The sequence below is a fragment of the Odocoileus virginianus genome, chromosome 4 (genome assembly GCF_023699985.2).
Source record: "Odocoileus virginianus isolate 20LAN1187 ecotype Illinois chromosome 4, Ovbor_1.2, whole genome shotgun sequence".
NCBI lineage: Eukaryota > Metazoa > Chordata > Mammalia > Artiodactyla > Cervidae > Odocoileus > Odocoileus virginianus.
The window spans coordinates 86,160,536-86,185,898 of NC_069677.1; the positions used below are offsets into that span (position 1 = coordinate 86,160,536).

The 25,363-nt window shown below is 46.0% G+C and overlaps 1 protein-coding gene across 9 annotated transcripts in view; it reads right to left on the reverse strand.

Annotated features, from left to right (window-relative positions):
• The window catches only part of CLDN14 (claudin 14), an 82,141-nt gene that overhangs the window by 36,744 nt on the left and 20,034 nt on the right, over window positions 1-25,363 (reverse strand). For 3 of the 9 annotated variants that reach the window (XM_070466959.1, XM_070466958.1, XM_070466957.1), the window contains one exon: window positions 14,849-14,984. In XM_070466959.1, the coding sequence (XP_070323060.1) occupies window positions 14,849-14,857 (9 nt within the window). In that variant the 5' untranslated portion in view covers window positions 14,858-14,984. Of the gene's footprint in view, window positions 1-3,919; window positions 4,455-6,647; window positions 7,999-8,376; window positions 9,146-11,140; window positions 14,670-14,848; window positions 14,985-25,363 lie in introns of those variants that run through there. The other 6 variants (XR_011487424.1, XR_011487423.1, XR_011487422.1 and 3 more) reach the window with 6 other exon arrangements.

Here is a 25,363-nt window from a genome sequence, read left to right on the forward strand (position 1 = left end):
ACAGGGGTGGATGAGGAGGGAAGCTGAGGAAGGGGAAGCCAGGGGTCACACGGGTTGCCCCAACTCACCACAAAATGAAGGTTCTGGGTGGGAGCCCAAGGAAGATGGGCTTTTCCTCTGCTCCCTGTTTGGAACCTTGGAGGGCGTGCCCCGATCCCAGTACAGAGGTACGTGGGTGCTGGGGAGCCCAGTGTGGTGGCAGGAAGATGCGGTAAACGTGCTGGACCAGGATTCCTGGGCTCCTTCAACTCCTCTGCAGCGTGGAAGGGACCCAGGGATTCTCTTGGGTGCCCCACATCAGTACAGCAGGTAACCAAGGGTCTGCTGGGAGCCAGTGGCTGTGAGGGACCCAGTTTGGCCAGGGATGAAGCAGAAATCCCACCAGACCTAGGGGATCTCCATGGTGACCTGGTCACACATGACAGCCCCCAAGCACAGACCTTCGGTCCCTAATCTTTAGCAGCGACATCAGGGGGAAGTCCAAAAGGCCGGCCAGCACAGCTGCATGGCAGAGGGGCCCATGCAGGGTCAGGACAAGACCAGGAGACTGTCATTTTCCCACAGGGACCATGAGTTTCTCTGTGCACCAGCTGCTGCCTTGGGTATGAGGGTGGGAAGGAGGGAATAGCACTGATGAGAGTTGAAATCTATCAGCAAATATTCCCTGAAGAAGCCTGTGTCCACTGAAGGTGATTGTTTCAACCAGAGATAGTATTAACGACAAATTACTCCCCTCTCATGCCCATGGGAGACAGTCTCGCGTGGAAGAGAACTATGGAAGGTTCACGGCCCCAGCACACCTGAATGGGGGAGGTGAGTCTGAGTTCTCACCACCTTGGCCTGGAAGGATAATGGTTATGACTGAACAGTGTCCCTCCAAAGATTGCTAAGTTGAAGTCCTAACTCCCAGCACCTCAGAACATGACTGTATTTGGAGATTGGGTCTTTAAAGAAGTGACCAGGGTTAAAAGAGGTCTTATCAGTGGGCCCCAATCCAAGATAACTGTCATCTTAGATACATTCAGAGAGAGGACACCCAGAGGGAAATCATGTGAAGACAGGAAGAGATTGGAGTGATGCTGTCATAAGCCAAAGGACGCTACAGATCATTGGCCATGACCAGAATCGAGAAGAGGCAGGGAGGGACTCTCCTCTAGAGCAGTGGTCCCCAACCTTTTTGGCACCAGGGACCGGTTTTATGGGGCTTCCAAGGTGGCTCAGATGGTAAAGAATAGACTTGCAATGCAGGAGACACGGGTTCAATCCCTGGGTCAGGAAGATACCCTGGAGAAGAGAATGGCTATCCACTCCAGTATTCTTGCCTGGAGAAGTCCATGGACAGAGGAGCCTGGTGGGCTACAGTCCATGGGGTCACAAAGAGTCAGACACGACTAAGCAACTAACACTTTCACTTTTCACCAGTTTCATGGAAGATAATTTTTCCACGGACCAGGGTAGGGGGATAGTTTCAGGGTGACTCAAGTGTGTTACATTTATTGTGCACTTTATTTCTATTATAAATTCTATATAATTACATCAGCATCACCTCAGATCATCAGGCATTAGATCCCAGAGGTTGAGGACCCCTGTCCTAGAGACTTCAGAGAGAGCATGCCCCTGCTGACCTCTTAATTCTGGACTTTCCAGCCTCCAAAACTATGGGACAATACGTTTCAGTTGTTTTAAATCACCTAATTTGTGGTGCTTTGTTACCATTGTCCTAGAAAGCTAAAATACACAACTTTATAGAAATCGAGCTTTCAGAAGGATTGCACTCAATCTAGGTAGAGTTAGAAATCTTCCCCCTGAGGGCAAATTAATTCAGATTTTGACCACGTGGTGACTTGGGGGCACAAGAGGTCACAGGGCACCTCCCTGAGCATGCCTCGCTCTCCCTTCCTGGTTTAAACCATCTGACCTGGAGCCTGAAAAACAAATGCCCCCCACCCGACTCCAGGCCATCAGGGCTCCCTCCCACCCCACCGAGAAGGAAGGAAAAGGGATGGCAGAGAACACAGATTTTCTTAGCTTTCCAACGTGCAGCAGCTCCGAGTCTGTTTTCTTTCCTCTTCCCTTCAAATTGGTATTTCACAGCTCCAATAACTCTTTATCTTTCAGCAAACTCAAGCAGGTCCAGAGCAAGCTGTGAAATTACCAAACTTCAAAAGTTTCACACAAATCATCTTAAAGGCCTGACCTAAGCTCAGGAAAGCCAGAAGGAGGCTGAGAAATCACTCCTTATTTCAGCACTGTGTCACTGAGACATTGTTCCACCTTGCAGGTCACACCTGTCACCTTAACCGGCCCCACCGGGGTCCCAACCACCTCGAGACACCTGCACGATCCACCCTCCAAAGGCTGAGTTACAAGCTGCGCTTCAGGTCTGCTGGCGGCAGCTTGGATGTTATTCCAGAGCAGCGATGACTGGGGCAGCCTCGCCAAGGCTTTGGTTTAATTTCCTTTGCTGCTGTCGGGGTAGTTTTGCAGGAATTGGGTGGAAGTGATGGTTCTTTGTGGCGGTCAATCTTAGTCTCAGCCACTGGTGGTGATGGTGGAAAGTGACATTGTTGACGGGAGAGGTAGGATGCCTTTGTGAGCTGGGAGAAGTGTGAGCAGAGAGAGAAGAGAGAAGGAAAAAAGTAAAATAATGATGGTGATGATGATGATGATGGTAGTGGTGATGGTGCCTTTTCTCCAGTGCTGGAGGGTTAAAATTTGACCTTTCCTTCTCCCTTTATTTTACATCTCTTGTCTGGATTTAGCTATTAAAGACCAATAGAACAACTGATGGGGAAAATACTGTCAGCAGCATTTAAAGTCCTGGGCTTAGGTCAGGACTTTCAGATGATTTGTGCTAAATCTTTGAAGTTTGGTCATTTCACAGCTCGCCCTGGGTCTCTTGGCAGCAGGTTCACTGAGCAAGAGAAGAGGTTTCCAGTCTTGAACTGGATGTTCAGGCGCTCAGTCCTGTCCAGCTCTGCGACTCCACGGACCGCAGCATGCCAGGCTTCCCTGTCCTCCACCATCTCCCAGAGTTCACTCAAGTCCATGTCCATCGAGTTGTTGAATTGGATACATGGCACTTATGTTCAACAGACACCTTGGGAGGATGTGTGATGACTGGGAGCTGTTTTTGGTGATGGAAATGTGAAAATGGATAAGACAGAGAGCAAAGCCTTCCTCCCAACTACCCAGGGAAAGGCGCACACACGGGAATCGGCTGTAAGTATCTGGCAGCCCCTGAAAGATGAGAGCGGCCCCCTAACAGGGTCTTTTAGCTCCATAAAGAGATGATAAAATGAGCCTGGGTCCTGCCCTGGGATCTAGTTGGCAGTGTCTGTCTGGGCAGCGTCAGTCCTGTGCAAACGCGGGCCTTGGGGGAGCTGAATTCCAACCAGGGCTCAGGCAGCTGAGCTGCGTCTCTGCTCCAGGAGGTCATTTTCCTCTACGTGGCTCAGCAGGGACACTTTTTTGCAAGCCAGCCACCCGGACAAAGGTGTGTTTTTGCAGTCCATCCTCCTGGATAAGGCACTTTTTTCCCCCACTTTGCATCATCTCTGGGCATGTAAGCCACCCTGATCTAACAGAAGAGCAGCCTTTGTGTGGCTGCTTGTAGGAAATTTTACAAACGGACGGCGCGAGAGATGACCCCGAGGATGGCAAGCCTCGAGAAGTAAGCGACATAACACACTGGTTTGGGGAGGCCCGTGAAGCCCTTAACTCAATGGGAACTCAGCCGTAGAGTTTTCGTGTGAATGGGGCCATTCTGCCTTCAGCCTTCTCCAATTCTGATTTTATAGGGGAAGTCCAGGACTATAATCTTGTGAGGAAAGGGGGGCCATTGTGTTTTCTCTTTGAAATGACGCAGTGCCTACATGGGAAAACAAGGCCCGGTCTTAATCATTTGGTACACACTTCATAACCAGAAAGAGCCTTTAATTTCTGGAGGTGGCTCAGAAATCTTGTCTAAGCATGTGGCCACGGTGATAACTGTTTAGAAGCCATGTGGAAGAGGGCAGCAGAAGATAACGCCGGAGTGCAGAGCGGGATGGCTGCTGTCTGCCCACTTCCTCCTCTGAAAACACAGCCCCTTGTCTTCCAGGGATGCTGAGGCAAGGAGAGGCAGTGACTCTGGGCTCCCCAGGGCTCCAGCCTGGTCTCAGCTGACCCTGGGCCATCGCCTGGCCATCCTTCACTCCCCAGAGACCTGTCTTCAGCTTCTTTTCTTCCCCAAAGCCCCTGTATTCGTTTCTCAGAGCTGCCTGACAAATAAGAACAAGCGGGCCGGCTGACAACAGAAATGCATCCGCTCACCATTCAGGAGGCTGGAAGTCCAAAATCAAGGTGTGGGTAGGGCTGGTCCCTTCCTGTGGGTTCTGAAGGAGAGTCTGTCTCCGTGCGTCTCTCTAGCTTCTGCTGGTGGCCTGCACTCCAGCCTCTGTGTCTTTTCTCCGCTGAGAAGGACACCAGTCAGAATGATGAAAAGTCCCTTTACTAAGTGTGACCTCATCTTAACGCAGCTGGTTATGTCTGCAGTGGCCCTCTTTCCAGATAAGGTCACATTCTGAGAGCCTAGGGAGTATATGAATTTGGGAGCAACGCATGTTCCACTGAATGGCCTTCCCTACTGTCTTCCTGAGCTCACCGTTCAACCCAGTGCACCTCCATCCTCCATGGACACTGAAATCCATGGAACTTGACCCCTGGGATCCCTCAGAGTTAACCCATAGGTGCTCCCAGCCTCACAGTCCACTGGCTCTCTGACCCTGCCTGTCCTAGCAGCTTTCCTTTCTGTTCCAGAAGAAGCCCTTCTTCTCATATTATGCTCTAAGAAATCCATTTGTCTTTTACCTGTTGGTTGCTGTTGTTCAGTTGCTAGATCGTGTCCAACTCTGTGATCCCCAGGGACTATAGCCCACCAGCCTCCTCTGTCCATGGGATTTTTCCAGGCAAGAATACTGGAGTGGTTTGTCATTTCCTTCTCCAAGGGGGAGCCTCTTTCTGATCCAGGGATCGAACCCAAGTCTCCTACATTGGCAGGTGGATTCTGAGACACCTGTTTAACCAAGTCTAAACTCCCACACCCGGATTTTGAAGCTGTCTCCTCACCTGCATCTCCCTACTGCCGATGTGGCTGCCAGTCACCCCATCTCCCAGGCCTCACCCTTCTCTAGCCCTCCCGACCCTGGTCAGGCTGCTCTCCTGTTTCTCCCCACTTCCTCCTGCCGCCGGCAGGGCCCATCCACCTCCTCCTCATACAGTTTCTGTCCCTCAGGTGATGGAGCCTCAGCCCAGGTTTGCTCCATTGAACGGGGTTCCCTGCTGCCTTCCTGAACTGTCTCAGCCCCTCCCATACCCTATGTTTCCGGTTCCGGGACCGATGCCGGAAGTCGCTCCTTCCCTGAACTGCTCATGGCCTCTCTAGTTTGATGGTGTTTCGGTGATGAGCCATCTCCCCAGCTAGACTTTGGGCTTTCTGAAGGCCAAGATCATGACCCATCTGTGCTTCAGTCCCCCGGCACGACCCAGGACCCCAGAAGGCTCTATCAGTTTTCACTTAGAACTTGCACGCATGGAGCCATTTTGCTTTATGAGCCTGGGTTGCCACGGAGAATTACTTCTTAGGGGTTGAGTCAGTTTGGGATGTTAACACAACAGGATGGGGGATTAGACTTTAATTGTTTTATGGGATGTGTTTAGAGTTTCTAAAGGTGGGCCTTAGGTCTGCCTGTTTCAGAGCCTGCAGGGTCGCTTGTTAAGAGGGAAATTCCAGGCCCCTGACCAAGACCTGCTGATTCAGAATTTTAGGAGGTGAGTCTGGGGAACTGAGCGCTGATGTCATTGCTGGCTCCTGTCCTGGTGATTCTTAGGCGTGGTAAAGTTGAGAGTCACGGATCCAGACACGTGGATGATACATACTGATTCTAGATGTTCTAGCAGAGCTGAAGATAAACAGGAGACTTATTACAGCTCACAGAGCCAGCTCGGCAAATCGAAAAGTGATTCATTGCTTCCTAGGTGACCTATTGCTTTCAAGAGCCAGGGTGTTCTCCTGAGGTCGAGTGACATTCTCACAAAATCAGGGGCCCAGGAGGAGACTCTGGAGGGTCTTCGGAGTGACCTATGGGCACTGCTGAGCCCAGCCGCAAACAGAGTGTACCTGTCTTCCCCTGCTGGTCCCCTTGCCCCCACCCCAGGCGGAGAATTAGAGCATGCTGTTCAGAGCTAATGTTTGCTTTGCTTTTGGAAACACCTCAGGGCAACTCAGGATAGGTTTTCAGAGTGGTGTTTGCCTTGGCTTGGCTGCAAAGTTCCCCCTTTCTAGTCTATTTATTGCAAGTTAGCACTCAGCCCCAGATCCAGGAATCAAACACTGGTTCTAACAGAAATCAGGGGGCAGACGAACGAAATGAAACATGGGGTGGGCTGGAGGGCGCGTCCCCATGCCGGCTTCTTGGCCTGGGGGTAACCTGAGGTCGGGGTGGGAGCCAGCCTTGCAGCCCCTGGCCTGGGCAGCCCCGTGAGGCCTCGGGGCCATGGGATAATAACGGCTGCCCACTGCCCAACGACAGGCTCTGAAGGAATTGTTTCCCAGGAGAGAGATGTGTTCCACTGTTAGCTCTGATTTTGTTTACATGTTTTCTTACCTTTCAAAAGATTCAATTAGCTTTCGACAGCAAATTGCGGGTCCTTCTTGATATTAGCTCTCAGGTTGCAAACAGAGGCCGCCTTACATTTGGATGATAATTGCCAGGGCTGTGCCAGTGAGTCCATTTACATCCGATCCTTTAATCCTCACAAAACTCCATGCAGAGGGTGTTATTAGATCCCACTTAATGATGAAAAAGCAAACTCAGAGAGGTTAAGTGAGTGACCCGAGGTGACCCAGCTGATACCGGGAAGGAGCAGCCCCAGGGATCACCCCATCTGAGTGACAGGGGGCTCGCCACTGGCGATGACCTACTCCCGCCGGAAATGTCTTTCCTTGCCTTAAAGAAGGAACAAAGGTGACACATACATACTGCTGTATATAAAATCAGTAACTAATAAGGACCTATTGCCTAGCACAGGGAACACTGCTCAACGCTCTGTAATAATCTATATGGGAAAATAATCTAAAAAAAGAGTGGGTATATAAATATGTACATGTGTAACTGATTCACTTTGCTGTACCTGAAACCAAACACAACTTCTTAAATCAACTATACTTCAATAAAGAGTTTTTTACAAGTGGAGGGACGAACAATGGTTTACTGAGGCCTGAAAGATTTCACCTAAGTTTAGCTCCTGTTTGCATTAAGTGTATCAGCCCATTTTATATTAGCAAAATGAAAACTGAGGAAAGGTATGGGTTTCACATGACATGCCTGCAGGGCATTAAAATACACTATTAAGGGGAACTTCTGGCCATATCACATTTCTATTTCACAAAAGTGAAAAGCATGATTGAGATTCACTAGTGTGCGTGGTAGAAAGTGAAAGTGAAGTTGCTCAGTCTTGTCCAACTCTTTGTGTCCCCATGAACTATACAGTCCATGGAATTCTCCAGGCCAGAATACTGGAGTGGGTAGCCTTTCCCTTCTCCAGGGGATCTTCCCAACCCAGGGATCAAACCCAGGTCTCCCGCATTGCAGGCAGATTCTTTACCAGCTGGGTCACAAGGGTAGAAAGAATTTAAAATCCAACTGGAACATAAGCAAGACTCTTGGGATGTGGCCGCCACCCTCTGATCCAGGGTGGGTTGCAATCAAAGGCGTGCTGGATGGAATCTGGGACAATAGGGGCTGGGTGAAACTAAACCAGAAGTTGTGGGCTTTAGGGAACAGATCCACACCTCCCAAATTTCCTACCTGAAGACCTCTTTCTCACTCTTCTGTTCCATAGTTTCTATGGCAGAGACATGGACACAGCTCTCCTGTCCCAAACCCACAAGGTCACTTTGATCATTGGAGACTTATCTTTCTTACCAGCAGCCAGTTCATGGACCCATGATTCTCCCTACATTCAAGGATAGGAAAAAAGAATACTGTGAATTAAAAATCCCCAGTTACTGATTGAATCTAAGGAAACCCAAAGAGGCTAAGATATTATTTAGACATGGATCTCAGTTCCCAGAGGCTGGATGAAGTGGGCTGGAAGGGGTTAATGGTATTATGCTGCTTGACTGTTGTGGAAAACATCATCTTTTGACTTACTGCCATGAGCTAAAAGCAGTTAAGAAGAAACCACCGTGAACAATAGTAATTGCTATTCTAATCTGTTATTCTAATATCTGCAAAAACTGAAGTTGGTGTTATTACCCTAGGTTTACATATTAGGGAACAAGAGATTTGATGAGTTTGGTAATTTGTACAAGATTATAAAGCAAGCAATTGGTAGGGTCCAGAAAAAATGGAAACAGTGACAGATTTTATTTTCCTGGGTTTCAAAATCACTGTTGATGGCGACTGCAGCTATGAAATTAAAAGACCCCTGCTTCCTGGAAGGAGAACTATGCCAAACCTAGACAACACATTAAGAAGCAGAGAGGTCACTTTGCCGATGAGGGTCCATATAATCAAAGCTATGATTTTTCCAGTAGCCATGTACAGATGTGAGAGCTGGACCATAAAGAGGTCTGAGCACCGAAGAATTGATGTTTTCGAATTGTGGTGCTGGAGAAGACTCTTGAGAGTCCCTTGGACAGCAAGGAGATCAAACCAGTCAATCCTAAAGGAAATCAATCCTGACTATTCATTGGAGGGACTGATGCTGAGGCTGAGGTTCCAATAGTTTGGCCACCTGAGGTGGCCTCATTGGAAAAGACCCTGATGCTGGGAAAGACTGAGGGCAAAATGAGAAGGGTGTGGCAGAGGATGAGATGGTTTAGATGGCATCACTGACTCAATGGACATGAATTTGAACAAACTCCAGGAGATGATGAAGGGCAGGGAAGCCTTATGTGCTACTGTCCATGGAGTTGCACAGAGCCAGACACAGCAACAGGGCCCAGAAATGAACTCGGTCCTTTCTTCTCTAAGCAGTCTCCCATGAAACACAGTTCTCATCTCGGCTGTGGCCTGATGGAGTATCACATTCTACTACTGCATCAGCCAGAAGGTCAAGAGCAGTTATGCCTTCCCGGTAGTATGCTTCAGAGTCGGTCCTGGAATTAGCAGAGTTCATTCTCAGTCAAGAAAAAGAGTATTCCAAGGAAATGATATCTTAAGATATTTTTTTCCTTAGTTGGTAGAAATTCCTTGAGAGGGTTATGGTGTATTAAAGATATATTACTGTGACGTCTTGTAAAAATTTTATAGCTACTGTTTTACACTTACTCAGCATTCCTGATCTCATTGTGGTATTCACTCCAAATAATACTGTGTTAGTCAGTGTGTAAGAATCAAATGCAAGTTGTACATTATTTAATGATATCCTAAATGATGATATCTCTAGGAATGAATTTTTCTTAAATATCATGGCTGTAGCATTGTCCATTATTGCTTTAAAATTCAAGTTTCTTGGCATTCATAATTATGATAGTTATAAGAAATGAGTTGTTTACTATTAAACAAAATACCTAATATTTCTCAACTATTAAAAAATGTATATAATCTCAAAAGCATCTGACTTAAGGAAGAAATTCTCAGCCCAGCCTGCACGTTAGAATTTAAAAGCTTTGGAAGCTTTTACAAGCTCCTATTGTGTGGGCTTCACCCTTAGAGCAGTTAGATAAGATCTCTGAGAAATGTTGTTTGGCTAGTTATAGTTTAGAGAGTTCTGCAGGTAATTCTAAATGCAGCCAGAATTAAGAACTACTGGGCCTAAGCAATAATGGATTTTTAAATTCATGGTATTAGGCCTGACTAATATCAGTGTGTTAATGTATCATAAAGGGGAAAGATCTGCATTATGCATTACAAGTAGGAGTTTTGAATATAATGTAATTAAAATATATGTAGTGAATACAATACATATAAAGTCAATAAATAACAGATATAAAATGGATGCTCAATAATATTACTGAGAAAATTACTGAATGATCATCCTACAAAGTTTCATATGAAAAATCATATTTTGACAAAACTTATAAATTGTTAAGGCAAAGTATCACTGAGAAAGAAAAAGAATTTAATTAAACTATGATGTGCCATATATTAGAAGCCACAACTCCGTTTCAAAAATGCTTAAAATGAGAAAAAAGATCTGAGTCTTAGAATTAATGAAATACAGTACAATGTTAAAAAATTATTGTCAATTTTATTGCATCTATGCCACCTGTTATACCACTAATGTCCACTAGATGCCACTGTGATCTGCTACTTCAGATTCCAAAACGAAATCTGAAAACCAATTTTCTCAGTATTTAAAATTTAAACAGTAAGCCACTTTTAAAGACAAAGGACTTTTAAATCTCATATTTTGAGATTGTTGCTCATACTTTTTTTCTCTTAAGATCCATCTTAAGTATCTCACAAAGTGTAAAATTATTTAAAAAGTGAATTGAAAAGTTCTAAAGACTTGATAGAAGTGATTATCACCTCCCTTTTCTCCACATCCTCAGATTTCACATTCTGTCTTGTCTGCAGTGTTATAGAGAAGGGGAAGTAATACTGATAGGAAAATGTCTGACGTAAATCAAATTAAAAGTAAAACATGAACCAAAGAATATGATGTCTTTTGGTTGGTAGACAGCAGATGATGGAATCTTGCACACATGAATTACTGCTTCCCACACAGGAAAAGCTGGGGGGAGGGGAGGGGACTAGGGTCAGTGGGAGAGCCCTGAGCTTAGACCCAAGTGTAATCTTAACCCTGGGGATTGGCCCGGGGCCTCCACGCTGAAAACTGGGATAATTTCTCTTATTGGATGAGAATCCGTCTTCCAGTAAAATGATAAGAGGACTTAGAAGCCCCAAGAAGCTTCTGGAGACCAACTTCAAGCAGTGTGACTCAAACTATTCCCCATCTCCAATAAGATGAGAGCAGAAATTGGGAGGAAGCATTTCAAAACACGTTTATAGTAAAATAGCAAAGTAATACTAGGTATGTTAAGCATAAGAAAAAAAAATCAGGTTTGTATTTTGTATGTCTTTATTTTTTATGTCACTCTTCTCATAATTCAATTTTTTTTTTTTTAGTATTTTGCAAAAGTATCAATCCATAACAGATTGGAAATTTAAAATAAAAAGAGTACAGTCGTCCTTCACCTCAGATAGCTTGGGAAGCACTCAGAAACCCACCCTAAGCTGCCAAGGGAAGAGATCCCAGAAGCATGACCTTATTAACCCCCTTAGTAATTTTCCAGTGGACAAGACAGGTAGTAAAGGGCTGAAGAACAGGGGCACTTGGATTGTGAAGGATAGGATGACCACAGAAGTGAAAAGAAATCCTAAAATAGCACATCTTGGCTGGGGGGGGGGGGGGGGCAGCCTCTGAGCCTGCAGTTGGCAGCTCACCCCAGAATCCATATCCATGTAGCTCTACAAAGGCTCAGAGACCCCCAAGTCATCACCCTGAGCTGGTCCCCTTGCCCAGTGAACACACAGCAATTGGCCCTGGGACTCAGGGACTGCAAGGAAAACACAAAACCACTCAGAATAGCCCAAACCTTATATATTTAGCTTCAGAAGAGAAGCATGGAGAGAAGTCCATAACTCAGTTGCTTTCTGGCTTAATCCAGCCCAAATCAGCTGGCTTTGATGGAAGGGAAACTTAATGCACTCTTAATGTCCATTTACAGATGACTGAATTGGCCATTTTGCTTCTCTAGAAACTGCCCTGTTGCATTATCATACTGTCAGTATCTTTTTTGGAAAGTAATTTGGTTATAATTATCAACATGTAAATTGTGACTACTCTTTAACCCAGCTGTAGAAATTCATCTTATAGTTAAACTCTTAAAGCAAGCAAAGACACGCAATACAATACCCAATACTCATTGACGCTTTGTCAGAGGGAAAAAAAGAAAAACTAGATAAAAGCCAAATGTCGTCAATAAGAGATTAGCTAACTGACAGCACCCATAAACCAAAGTAGGACACCCCCAGTGAAAGATTAAATGCTTCTCAAAGTTCTAATGTGCAAAGAGTTCCAAGACATGACTGTAAGCGAAGGAAGGAAGCTGAAATCCAGTGGGTCCAATATGATCCTATTTGTGTAGAAAACCAGCACATGCACCCTTGATCATGCAGAAAAGCCTCTCAAGCCTGTATCTGTCCACAGGGGTCACCTCTGGGAAGTGGAGCTAAGGGTGGAGACTTGCAAGAAGCATTTCACTTCTAACAGCATGCTCTTCTATGTGATTTTTTAAGTAAAAATAAGTATTAATGTGGAACAAAATGCCTACTGCAAAATAAAAAGAGCTATATGAAATGGCAGCAAACATCTCAGCCAAAGATATATGCATAAAGTAGTCACACCCTAAAGGTCAAGAGAAATTGACCTACATTTACAAAGAAGAAACCACAACTCCTAGATGGCGGTCACCCATGGCTGGTGAATATTTTTAGTGCTGGGCAATATAAAACCCAGAGGACCACGCAGCAGTGAGCCAAGGCTCTCAGGCATGATGGCCACCACCAGGTGACAAAATCCAGAGATAACCGCTTGATTACTTAATAACTGTGTGGAAATGGAAAGGGATTGGGGTCTTTAAAAAAATTCCTACAAAAACAAACAAACAAAAAATGATTGCGTGGTTCCACTTCACAGAGGAGTGTCTCAGCTACCAGCAATGTTGTTACTATTGCAGATGGGACACACACATTTCTTGTTAATTCCACTCCACATGATGCTGATTCATTCTGATAACCCTGGTCTCAGAAATAATTACCTTAAAGGTTACATGTATTTACTACACTCTCCCATGCCCCCCACCACAATCTGCACTCTCAGGATGAGAGCTGTGAGGGAAGCCCATGCCCCCTTCCGGGCCTTCGGCTCAGCAGACTGCTTGATACACGACTCCTGGCTAATGAGTCTTTTCAGAGCTTTTCCGAATTGAGTGTGTGCTGAAAAGCACACTGCTTATTCTGCTTTGGGCTTTCTTTCTACCACTTATTTCATGTTCCAGCCATAGTTTTGAGTAAAAGGTGTTCGGACTTGCCTCAAAGGACAAAAGACTAGTACGCTGGATGTCAGAAAGTCAGTTTGCAGGCAGCTCAAGTTGCCCTCATGGAAATGGTGGAGGAAGCAGAGGGTGAATGAAGGTCAGCAAGCCCCCGGGGACAGAAGTCCTCTGGAACTGTAATCAGCACCACAAGCAGCCCTGTGGGCCCAGAAGAAATGACCAAGGGCATGTGAGGGGCCTGTCGAAGCAGAAGCCAGAATTAAACTTCTAAAGGCCCAAAGAGCTATCCTTCCTGACTTCTGTGTGCATGCCCATGTCATGGCTTATCCCACATATGCTGGGGGGTCTGGGTTGCCAGGAGTGGGGGGCAAGGGGCAGGCAGACACAGAGCCACCTCTTACAGACACATCAGAGTACTCAGGCCTTCCCATATTCTTCGAAGGAAACTTCCTTTCCTTTCAGTCAGGGTGGGCTGGCCCTACAGCTGCAGCATCACTGAAAACAGTAGCAACACAGAGGGACAATAGTCGTCCAGATCTGCCTTTAGGGGAAATGGTGGGGTGCGAGAGGGAAGGATCGCATAAACAGGGCGTGGAATGAGGGTTCTGAGGAGCCTGAGCGGGACAGTGTCTTCTGAGATAGGTGGGTGCCCTTAACCGTGAGGCTTCTGTTTTGCCAACAGAGGGGGCAGGTGCTGCAAATTTGGGGCCAGAAATGAATTTCCTGGCAGTGGGGGGACAGGCTGAAGCTCCCTCCTGAAGACTTCTTCTCCAATAGGGCCCTTCCTTTATTTATTTAGAGGACTCAGCCTTTCCTCTAAGTAAATATTGAACAGATCTTTTCAAACCACCCAGTTAAACAGTGGCAAATTGTTATCTTGTCTCCTCCTGGCCCTGTGCACGGCTACTTTACTTCCTGTTTTAGGCCCTAACTTCGTTGGCGGAGCAGGCGGAGCCCCTGTTCTGTGGGTGAAGGCACTTCCGGTGTCGGCCATCTTGTGAGGCGGCTGTGCTCAGACCGGAAGTCCATGGGGCGAGAGGTCGGAGGTGTTCCTTTGTTTGGTCTTGTTAGACGTTTAGGGGTGGTGTTTGCCACTTCGAAGCAGGAGTGGGAATGGGGTGGATTTATTTAGATCCAGAAAAAGGGAGTCATGCTGAGCAGGCTGAGGTCCATTGAGGGTCTCCCATGAAAAAGATAGAATGGTCGGGGCCGAGTCGCTGTGGAGGGGAGGGTTGCCCTACCATGCAGGACTTTTCTCCATAGAACAACTTCAACGGTCCAGAGTTTCGTCTCTTGAGGAAAGCAGTAGTCGCTACCTCAGAGGTACTGCTTTTAGATTAACCCCTCAGAAACCAAAAATCTCTTTACAATGGCGTATACAACCTGTCCATCCCCAAAGAACATGAAGACACGGAGCCCTACTGTAGGCATACGGCATCTGGGTCACACGAGGGGTGTCCAGCCTTTGCTAGAGCCAACGGTCTGAACAAGCAAAGCCCAGGTGGGTTCAGGGCACAGTTGAATTCTTGGCCTCCTCATCCTCAAACATGGCGAACACAGCTCCAGGCTCAGACCCAGCAAACACTGAACTTCCCAGGACATTCTCCCACCGGTCAGACTGGAAATACCAGAAAAGCAAAAGTAGCTGCCCTCAGAGGTAGGGCTGGTATTTTCTTTCCTTTTGGCCAGTTTGGTTTTAACTAGAAACTGGAATACTAATTATAATGATACATGTTTACAGATTTTAACTAATTAATCCCTTGGAGTCCTCTTTTGGGGGGAAAGCATTCTACCCACCTCATACATCAGGAAAACAGAGCCATGTGGGCTGGCGGGGCTGGGTGGTCGCCTGTGTCAGTACAAGCGTGGAGGCCTGGACTTCAGCAGTTCTTGACTTCTTGGCCTGGGTCCAGATTGCTGGGCCTCGCAGCCCCTAGAAAGGTAACACATGAGAAATTGAAGCGGACCAGACCATAAACCATGAGGGGCAGTTGGCTCCAGTTAGGAGGGTGGGCCCAGTGGCCCTGCCTATGCCTGTTTCTCTTAGAAAGACAGGTTTGGAGAGGAGGAAAACCCATTTCTCCAGGACTGTTTTGCCCACCTTTAATTACCAGTTAAAACAAAACATTCTGTAGAGGAAAAACTCCCCTTGAAAGAAAACCCAAGTTGCTGTGAAGGTTTCATCTTTCCCTTACGAATCCCAGGGTCTGCAGTCATGTAATCCAGTGTTGGCCTGAAAAAAATATTTGACTAGAGAAACACCCACAAGGGTGTCAGGGACCCAAGTGCCTGGGCATAGGGGTGCAGCCTGCAGGGTGCCCCTCAGCCAAACCCCCCCAATCAGGCTCTGACCTACTTATTAGGAATCCTCTGAATCCCTTTTAACAAGGGGTATCTAGGTTTTCTCCTGATTCTGTCTTCTCTATCTGCCAGCAACATTTTTCTCAACAAATTAGGATGAGATAGGAGGTGTGGGCAAAGAGAAAAGGGTAGAAAGGTCTTCAGTGGCTATGGCTATTTCAAGGTAAGGGAAGTGATAGGAATACAGAGGGAAGCAGGGTGGGAACCTTTCTATGTCAACAACGGAAGACATATACAGGCATTCAGGTTGGCAAAGAAATCCAGGCTGGGTCCCCAGAGAAAATTGCTTTTTTAAAGAGTGAGCAGGCATGGTCAAGCACGATACTCTCAGTGTATCCAGGCAGATTACCAGCTCTGTTTGGAAGCAGAGCCTTGCTATCCCTCCAAACCCAAATAGGCATTTATTTAGTCTCAATCCCATATATTAACTTGTGTTATTGTCCAGTTTCATATGTGGATGCTGTCTTTCCCCAATTCAATTGTAGACTTCTTAGTGGTAGAGATCAGAGTTTTCATAATCAATAGTAATTAAAATGACTGATCCAAAAGTTTCCCCTTGTGTGTTATCAACTGAGGGACGTAAACTAATTTCAGTCTCATTTCCATTGCTTGATTTCCTTTCATTGTTCCAGATTTCCTGTTAAGGTCCAAATTTTGAGAGTGCTCCCCAATGCAAGAGCACATCTGGGAGACATGTGTTTCTCTTCTTTGCTTCTTCACAGTGGTAATTTTTCCGGCTACTACAGGAAGCTGGGCAGATTCAGAAGTACGGGAGCCCCACCAAAGTCTGAGATGATATTCATTGACGCTATCAGCATGTCTGAATGCCAACATCTGCTTCAAGAGTGATTGCTCAGAGAGGTTCATCCAGTCTCAAATTTGGTTGGTCTGTTTTGAGGTGATAGCCTCATATTGAAGTAATTTCTCCCCACCAAAGGGTCTAGAATAGGTTCAGTTGTAACCAATTTTATGTAGTTGTGACTGCCTCAAGAAACCTGGAAAAGGTTATTAAGAGTGTATGTCTAGGCATATGGATAACTGCTCCAGCCCAACTGTCTGTGAACACCATTAGTAGCCCTTGAAACAGTTCTCCAGGAAGTGCGGGCTGTTAATAACTCTGCCCCAGTGCTCCTATGTGAGCCAAATGTTGCAAGGAGCCCAAGTGCTCTGAATTGGCAACCTGCTGGGGAGACTACAACGAACCCAGGAAACATTGCCGAAGGAAAGTGGAAAACTATCAACTCTCCCTGGCCAGTAGATGGACTTGTCACCATCGATAGACAAAAAAGTGACAAGCCGATAGATTATAGAGCCGTGTCCCTTCTACTCACTCTGAAAAAGCCTCCACCTCAAACAGTCAGAAGTACTAAAACATCTCTTGTGTGGCAAGAGAAAGAATCTTCCCATCAGTAACTATTAGTTGGCTTTCACTTTGTAGGAAAATACTGTATCAAGTGCTTGGAGATAGAAAGGAAAATATGCCTTCAGGATGTTTACAGTCTAGCTAGGGGTATAAGACACAAGATTGAAAACCTAGTTAAAATGCAAAGCAGTGGAATATCCACTCTATGGGATAATATTCTCCCACTGAAGTGAATGCAGTAAATCTGTAAGTACTGAATGCTAAGTGGAAAATGGCCAGCAACTGAACAAAATACCATCTATGTAAAAATTAAAGCAAAGTGCCTAAGTATGTATGACCATCCATATGTATGCAAATGCATAAAGGAAACAGGAAGAGGACACACCAAAATAGAGACAGTTTCCTTCTCAGGAGGAAAGTGAGACTAGGGAAGGCTGTAAAGGACACTTTCCATATTTTTACTCAATGCACTTCTGTATTGAATAAATTATTCAGAACAAAAATAAATCTGTGTATTTCTTACATAAAAAAGGGGAAAAAGTGAAAAATACAAAGCAAGTTCATGATAGATAGGTGATTACACCAAAGGTAATCCACTGTGGTCCCATCCCTCTGCAGTGATTCCTTGGGCTTAATCATGTGATATAATCATGGCCAATGGGAGGCTGCTGGGTAAAGCTTCCTTGCTCTTAAAGGGAGGAATGAAGAAGAGAAAGCACATCTTCTCCTTTCTGGTGTATATCATAGTGTCCTGGATGAGAAGCCTGGTGGTGCAGCAGCCATTCTGTGCCTTGAGGAGCTACCCTGTGGACCAAGGTAACCTCTGAGAATGTGGCTAGAAAGATGGAAACACTGGGGTCTTTGAAGACCTCATGGAGCCACTGAATGAACATACCCCAGAGCTGCTCTACTTCTGGACCTCTGCTTAGTGAGAGGGCACACTGTTCTTTTTGTTGAGGTGGGATTATCTGTTACTTGCAGCCCAATGCATCCTCACTGACATAGCAGTCAGCAGGAACCCTGTCTGCTTATGAGGTCTCAAGCTCCTTGCGACCTGGGGCATCTTTGAGTCCTAGGACTATGGAATATTTTCCAGAATGGAGAACCGGTCAGGAGCCTGATGGCTGGAAGGAGAGAGGGAGGTTTGGGGAGGCAGGAAACTCCTCCCAAGACAGGGTCACTCATTCTTCTGGCATCCTGGCAGCAAATGGGGCTGCAGGCGTGGGGCAGGAGGTTATGAGACCAATGACCCCTCAGTCTGGCCCTTGGGCACTTGATCTAAGCCCCTAACAGAGGCAGAGGCTGCACTTGGGAGGTCAAAAGAGCCAGCATGACACTGGGCTATTTGGAGGGAATGTTTCCTTCCCTTGGAGTGCGAAGCTCCAGCTTCTACACATCAGTAGCCTCCTTAGGGCTGAAGCCAGTGTGTGCTGGCCAGCGCCGCGGGGAGCACAGCTTCAACCTTGCAGAGCTGAGCATGGGCTGCGGGGGCTGAGACCCGCAGAGTCCGGGCCGGGTGGCAATGGTTTGGAGGTGGCTCCCTGCTGCCTCGCAGTGGGGAAGAGGTGAGAAAGCCCTGGAGATGGCCCTCCACGGGGTCCCAGGATCCACCACGAATTTCCCCAGAAGTGGTGACGGTTTTGACTGGTTTGTAGAGAGGTCTAGCTGAATTAAACTCCGGTGATTCCCAACATGCTGTTGATTTAAAATGTTTTAAACTGGAGTTTAAACACTGCTGTGTGGGAGCTGAGTCTCGGAAGGCAGAGCAGGGAAATAAGTCTGATTTATTGTGGTTGCCTGTGTGCGTAGGAGGGCAAGAGACAGAAAGAGACACAGAGAGAGACAGAGAGGAAGATAAGAGACAGAGGGAGAGAGATAGAGACAAAGAGAGACAAAGACAGAGAAGCAAACAGAGAGACTTAGGGAGCGAGATCGGGAAGAGAGAGCGAGAGGGACCAAGTGATTTCTCGCTTAACCTGAGCCTGAAGAGGTGGGTGACTGGTTTTCACTTGAGCTGTGAACTCCAGCCTTCGCTTGGAGATCTGTTTCGTTTCCTGGTCTCACCTCCAAGCTTGAAATCAATCATCCCACTCAATTCTTGGGGTGAAGTCAAGGAGGGTTGACTCTTAAATCACAAACTCTGAAAGAGGGTCAAAAAAAGACAAACCCAGCATTGGCCTTTGAACTAATCTGTGGAACCTGAAGTGACGTGAAAGGGCTTCAGGGGCTGCACGTGTACAAGTCTCATTTAAACACTTCCCTGAGTCACGTGGGAAACAAACAAGACAAAAACAAAAGACAGGAAGCAAGTGTTGATGGGAATGTGGAGAAATTGGAACGCTTGGGCATGGCTGGTGGAAATGTAAAATAGTGTAGTCTCTGTGGAGAATAGTATGGAGATACCTCAAAAAAATTAAACACAAGACCTAACAATTCCACACTTGGACATATTAATATATCCCAAAGAATTGAAAGCACAGACTGAAACAGATACAAACAGCTATGTTTTGGGCAGCATTATTCACAATAGCCAAAAGGTGGAAATGAGCCAAGTGTCCACCGATAGATGAGTGGATAAACACAATGTGCTCTATCCATATAATGGAACGTTATTCGGGCTTAAAAAGGAATAAAGTTCTGATACACACAACCATATGGATGAACCTTGAAAACATAATACTAAGTGAAGTAAAGCCAGTCACAAAAGGACAAATACGATTCCATGTGTATAAGGTACCCAGAATTGTCAAATTCACAGAGATATAAAGTAGGGTCATGATTGCCAAGGGCTGGAGGGAGGGAGGAATAGGAGGCTAGTGTTTCGTGGGTGCAGAGTTTCTGTTTGGGATGATGAAAAAGTCTGGATATGGATAGTGGTGATGGTTACACAGTATGAATGTACTTAATGTCACTGAATTCCACACTTAAAAATGGTTAAAGTGCTAAGTTTTATGTTACATATGTTTTACCACAATTGAAAAAATATTTACAAAACTCTAACTGCTAAAAAAAAAACTATAATGGAAACGTCATAAACTTCCAGATAGTCAAATATACACGAATTGTGCAGACCTTAGAGAACACCTGTGTGTTAAATTGGGCTTCCTTTAAGCTCTCCTGGGAATCAAGCTTCTTCCAGCATTTCTCTGGGGGATTTGCATTTATTGCAAATGTGTCAGGGGCTACGATCTTTTACAAATTCAGACTTGCCTTTATCCAGTTACATAAAATTATGGGAGCATAGCTATGACCTGCTTGTCACAGCCATAGGAGCCCGTTGTATAAAAACACCTGTGACATGCCCAACCACGAGATTACATCTGTCATTTATTTGAAGCTTTTGACGCTTCTTGTCTAACTTTTATATTTATGAATAAGAATATAAACCACCATTAGATATCATCAGGGGTTCCGCTTTGAAACAGAAACTTCCCTCTCTCCTTTTTCAAGCATCTGGACAGTTTAATCAAAGAGCATCTTGACACAGCCATCTGGAATTCCCCCTTGATTTTTGTATCCATCAAAATATACAAATAGTATCTATTTGAACTCAAAAAATAAAATTTTACTAATAGCATACTACATTTGTTTCAAACACTGGGGTTTCTCTAAGATTCAAACTCCAAAAAGTTTCTCCTGATAAAAATGAAGTTTGAAAAGCACTGTTTTTGATCAATTTCTGTTTCATTCAATTCAATGGACATTTTTTGAAGTCTTCATTCAATTATTAGCTGAACACACTGAGTTCATGGGAGATAAAAGTGAGAGTTACATTCAGACAGCCTGCAAGCTAAGAATGGTTTTCACATTTTAAATGGTTGGGGAAAAGTCAAGATAAGAATAATATTTCATGACACATGAAAAGTTATATTCAAATCATGTCCATAAGTAAAATTTTATAGAAACATGGCCACATTCATATATATTGTTCATGACTGCTTTTGCTGTACGAGTGCAGAGTTGAGTAGTTCTGATGAAGACCATGTAGTCCCAAGGCCTAAAAGAGCTGCTATCTGGTCCTTTACAGAAAAAATTCACCAATTCCTGGATTAGACAACAGCTGTATCCACGTGAGGTCTGAACATCAAGAACTGAGAAGCCTGCCATTCATCTTGATGCTGCCAACATTTCTGCAACATTATTGCATCAGTTCAGTTCAGTTCAGTTGCTCAGTCGTGTCTGATTCTTTGTGACCCCATGAATCGCAGCACGCCAGGCCTCCCTGTCCATCACAAACTCCCGGAGTTTACTCAAACTCATGCCCATCGAGTCAGTGATGCCATCCAGCCATCTCATCCTCTGTCGTCCCCTTCTCCTCCTGCCCCCAATCCCTCCCAGCATCAGGATCTTTTCCAATGAGTCAACTCTTCGCATGAGGTGGCCAAAGTATTGGAGTTTCAGCTTCAGCATCAGTCCTTCCAATGAACACCCAGGACTTATCTCCTTCAGGATGGACTGGTTGGATCTCTTGCAGTCCAAGGGACTCTCAAGAGTCTTCTCCAACACCAAAGTTCAAAAGCATCTATTTTTCAGTGTTCAGCTTTCTTCACAGTTCAACTCTCACATCCATACATGACCACTGGAAAAACCATAGCCTTGACAAGATGGACCTTTGTTGGCAATGTCTCTGCTTTTTAATATGCTATCTAGGTTGGTCATAACTTTCCTTCCAAGGTTAAGCATCTTTTAATTTCATGGCTGCAGTCACCATCTGCAGTGATTTTGGAGCCCGAAAAAAAAGTCTGACACTGTTTCCACTGTCTCCCCATCTATTTCCCATGAGGTGATGGGACCAGATGCCATGATCTTAGTTTTCTGAATGTTGAGCTTTAAGCCAACTTTTCCACTCTCCCCTTTCACTTTCATCAAGAGGCTTTTTAGTTCCTCTTCACTTTCTGCCATAAGGGTGGTGTCATCTGCATGTCTGAGGTTATTGATATTTCTCCCGGCAATCTTGATTCCAGCTTGTGCTTCTTCTAGCCCAGCGTTTCTCATGATGTACTCTGCATATAAGTTAAATAAGCAGGGTGACAATATACAGCCTTGACGTACTCCTTTTCCTATTTGGAACCAGTCTGTTGTTCCATGTGCATAAGCCCATCTAAATCAGTGTCCTCCAGCCTGGACAGGAGACATCCTGAGGGGATGTTAGCAATGCGTGGGCACAACTTTGGTTGTTACCATTTGGGGACATCATGGGTGTGAGTGGACAGGGACTAGGGCTGCCAAACATCCCACAATGGCTGGAGCACCCCTGCACAGTGGAGAACTGTTCTGCTCCAAATATCAATGGCACAGCCATTGAGAAACAGTAAGCAGAGGGATGGAATGGGAGGGAGGTGGGAGGGGGGTTCAGGATGGGGAACACATGTAAATTCATGGCTGAATCATGTCAATGTATGGCAAAAACCACTACAATATTGTAAAGTAATTAGCCTCCAACTAACAAAAATAAATTAAAAAAAGAGAGAGAAACAGTAAGCAGATAATTATAGCGATGATTAACTTTATGTATTGACTTGATTGGGCCATGGAACCCAGAAAACTGGTCAAAGGTTCCTCACGATGTGTCTGTGGGGGTTGTATTTTGGATGAAATGAACATCGAAATCGGTGGACTTTGAGTAAAGCAGATTGCTCTGCATAGTGGGAGGGTGGGCCCAATCAGTGGAAGGACCAAGACTGCCCTCTCCGAGCAAGAAGGAAATTTTGCCAGCAGATGGCCTTTGGATTTGAACACCAAATCCTCCCTGAGTCTCCAGCCTTTGGCCTAGCCTTCAGATATGGGACTTGCCAAGCCTCCAATCATGTGAGCCAAGCAATTCCTTAAAATAAATCTCTCTCTGTTCATGTGTACACACACACACACACACACACACACACACACACACACACACACAGATGTACAACCTGTGGGTTCTGTTTCTGATGAATGCAATTACCCCAATTTTCCAGTTTTGGGTCTGAAAGTGGTATTCAGTCTATCTAGTCCTATGCCTTTCAAATTTCACCTCTTTCTCAAATTTCAAAATTTCAAAAAATTTTAACAATGGGATGAAATTGCCCTGAGCCTGCATGCACACCCTCCAGCATGACCTCATCTCAATCATATCTTCAAAGACCCTGTTGCCACACAAGGTCACAGGGATGAAGATGTGAGCATCTCTTGGAGAGGCAGGGACACAATTCAGCTCTCAACAGGAGACTCCACACGTCCTAACAATCCCCCAGAAGCCACAACGACCCCAAGTAAAACATCTCTTTCCAAGGTCTTTTCAGCCCACGTGGTGCCATCCCAGGAGGCCTCTTGTGGCACCCAGACAGGGAATGGAAAACAACGTGTGTGTTTTCCTTAGACGTTTGGCAGGAGGAAGCTGGTATGTCTCTCAGAATACTGCCCCATTTTTAGTTCTCTCCGTGGACAAGGCTCACAGCTTTGCAGAGTGACTCTCTCGGGATCGTGGACCGTCAGACGCTGTGACCTAGCAGCTGCTCACTTCAATTTCCAAGCTGCGCTGAGCCGAAGGCCCAAAATGGCAGTGGTTTGGGGGAAGGCCAGACTTTCTCAAAAAGCTGTCATTTCAAAAAGAAAGGAAAAAAAAAAATTCCACCATTTGGGAGGCTAGGCGCTGAGTAGCAAAGATTTAAAAACTTGGCTGTGACCACGGAATGTCTGAAAGTGGAGGCTGCTTTGTAAAGATCAGCTTCTCCTTAAACCACCAGGCCATCGACTGGGTTCCGGGCAGCATTTAAGCCACTGCGTGGGAGAAGCTGAGGTTTCATACGTCCCCTTCTGGTACCCACTTGGTGAAGGATGGAGAAGAAGGATGGAAGAAGGAAGGGAGAAAGAGAATGAAGGGAGAATGGGTGGGAACCTTTTTCTAAAGGTGGTTTCCGTCTTTTCCCAGCTCACGGGTACACAGGAGACGAGAGCGCGGTGGCCTGCCAAATATCTATTTCAGGCAGGACTATAGTTTCAGATGTTTTCCAGGTGACTCAGTGGTAAAGAATCCACCTGCCAATGCAGGAGATGTGGGTTCAATCCCTGAGTCGGGAAGATGCCCTTGGAGAAGGAAATGGCAACCTGCTCCAGCATTCTTGCCTGTGAAATCCCACGGACAGAGGAGTCTGGCGGGGCTATGGTCCGTGGCGTTGCGAAAGAGTCGGACACGACTTAGCAACCAAACAACAACATAGCTTCAGACATACCATCTTGTAACCAGAGCCACACAAACCTCGACTTCTGAACATTCCCATGGCCAAGACACAGACTTTCACAACATTCCGAGAAAATCCTGAAATCGAGTCCTGTAGATAGCTTGGAATTTGGGGGTGGGGGGCGAGGAAACAATCCTCCACGCATCAGAGGTGCATCTGTGTGGGCAGATGTCTTGCGAGCAACTCAGTGAGGCCCAGAGCTGGCGGTCAGTGCCGGAGGGGAAATCTGGCGGGGGCTGGAATGCAGGCTGGAGAGAGTGTTTCGGTCCTGATGCCTTGAGCGCTGGGCTGGGGCCTCAGGGGGGTTGATGGGGGTAGTGGGGCGGGGTGGGGGGGCACTGTGGCATGCATCTGTCATCCCTGTTCCCGGCCCCTCACTTCTCCGGGAACTGGCAACACTGTCATGATTTCTCTGCTAAAAAAAAGCATGCTGGGTGTATTCAGTTAAGCTAAAACTGCATTCCAGGGCACAGTAGGTACAGACAAGTACTGCCTGACTCCACTTAAATGAGGTACCTAGAACGGTCAGATTCACAGTCAGAAAGACATTGAGGATGCCAGGGGCGGGGCTGGGGGGCTGGGGAGGGGGAATGAGGACTTAAGTGTTTAATGGGGGCAGTTGCAGTTTAGGAAGGGGACAAGGTCGGGAGACGGATGACGGTGAGAGTTGCACAGCCACATGAATGCCCTTAATGCCTCTGAGCCATACAGTTAAATAGGGTGTGAACAGTATGTTTTATATTATGTGACTTTTACCACAATTAAAAAAACATTTTAAAAAATCATGCTGGAGAATATTTAGTGTTTTATTAAAGCTCTTAGGCTTCAGGATGCTCTATCAATGGCAAAATGTCAGCTAAAAATATCCCCATCAAGTTACTTGGATTCTTTCGGATTCCTAGTCGCTCAGTCGTGTCTGACTCTCTGCCACCCTATGGACTGTAACTTGCCAGGCTCCTCTGTCCATGGGGATTCTCCAGGCAAGAATACTGGAGTGGGTTACCATCCCCTTCTCCGGGGGATCTTCCTGACCCAGGGATCGAACCCGGGTCTCCTGCATTGTGGGCAGATTCTTTACCTCTGAGTCATCAGGGAAGCATCAAGTTATTATAGAAAATGTATTCATGACTTAAGGTTAAAAATAAAGACCACACCTCCCAGCAGGATCTCCACGTTTCTCTTGTGGATAAATGAGTCCGAAACTAAGACTCGCTGGCACCTATGCTCATTATAAGTCATCTTCTTTTCACGTCCAATATAGTCAAGGAAACCACACCCCAAGCTCAACCTGCCTGGCCTTCCTTTCCCAGTTTCAGACCCCACACCATACCAGGATATGTGTGATTGCTCTGGTGGGTGAGGAGCCTGTCT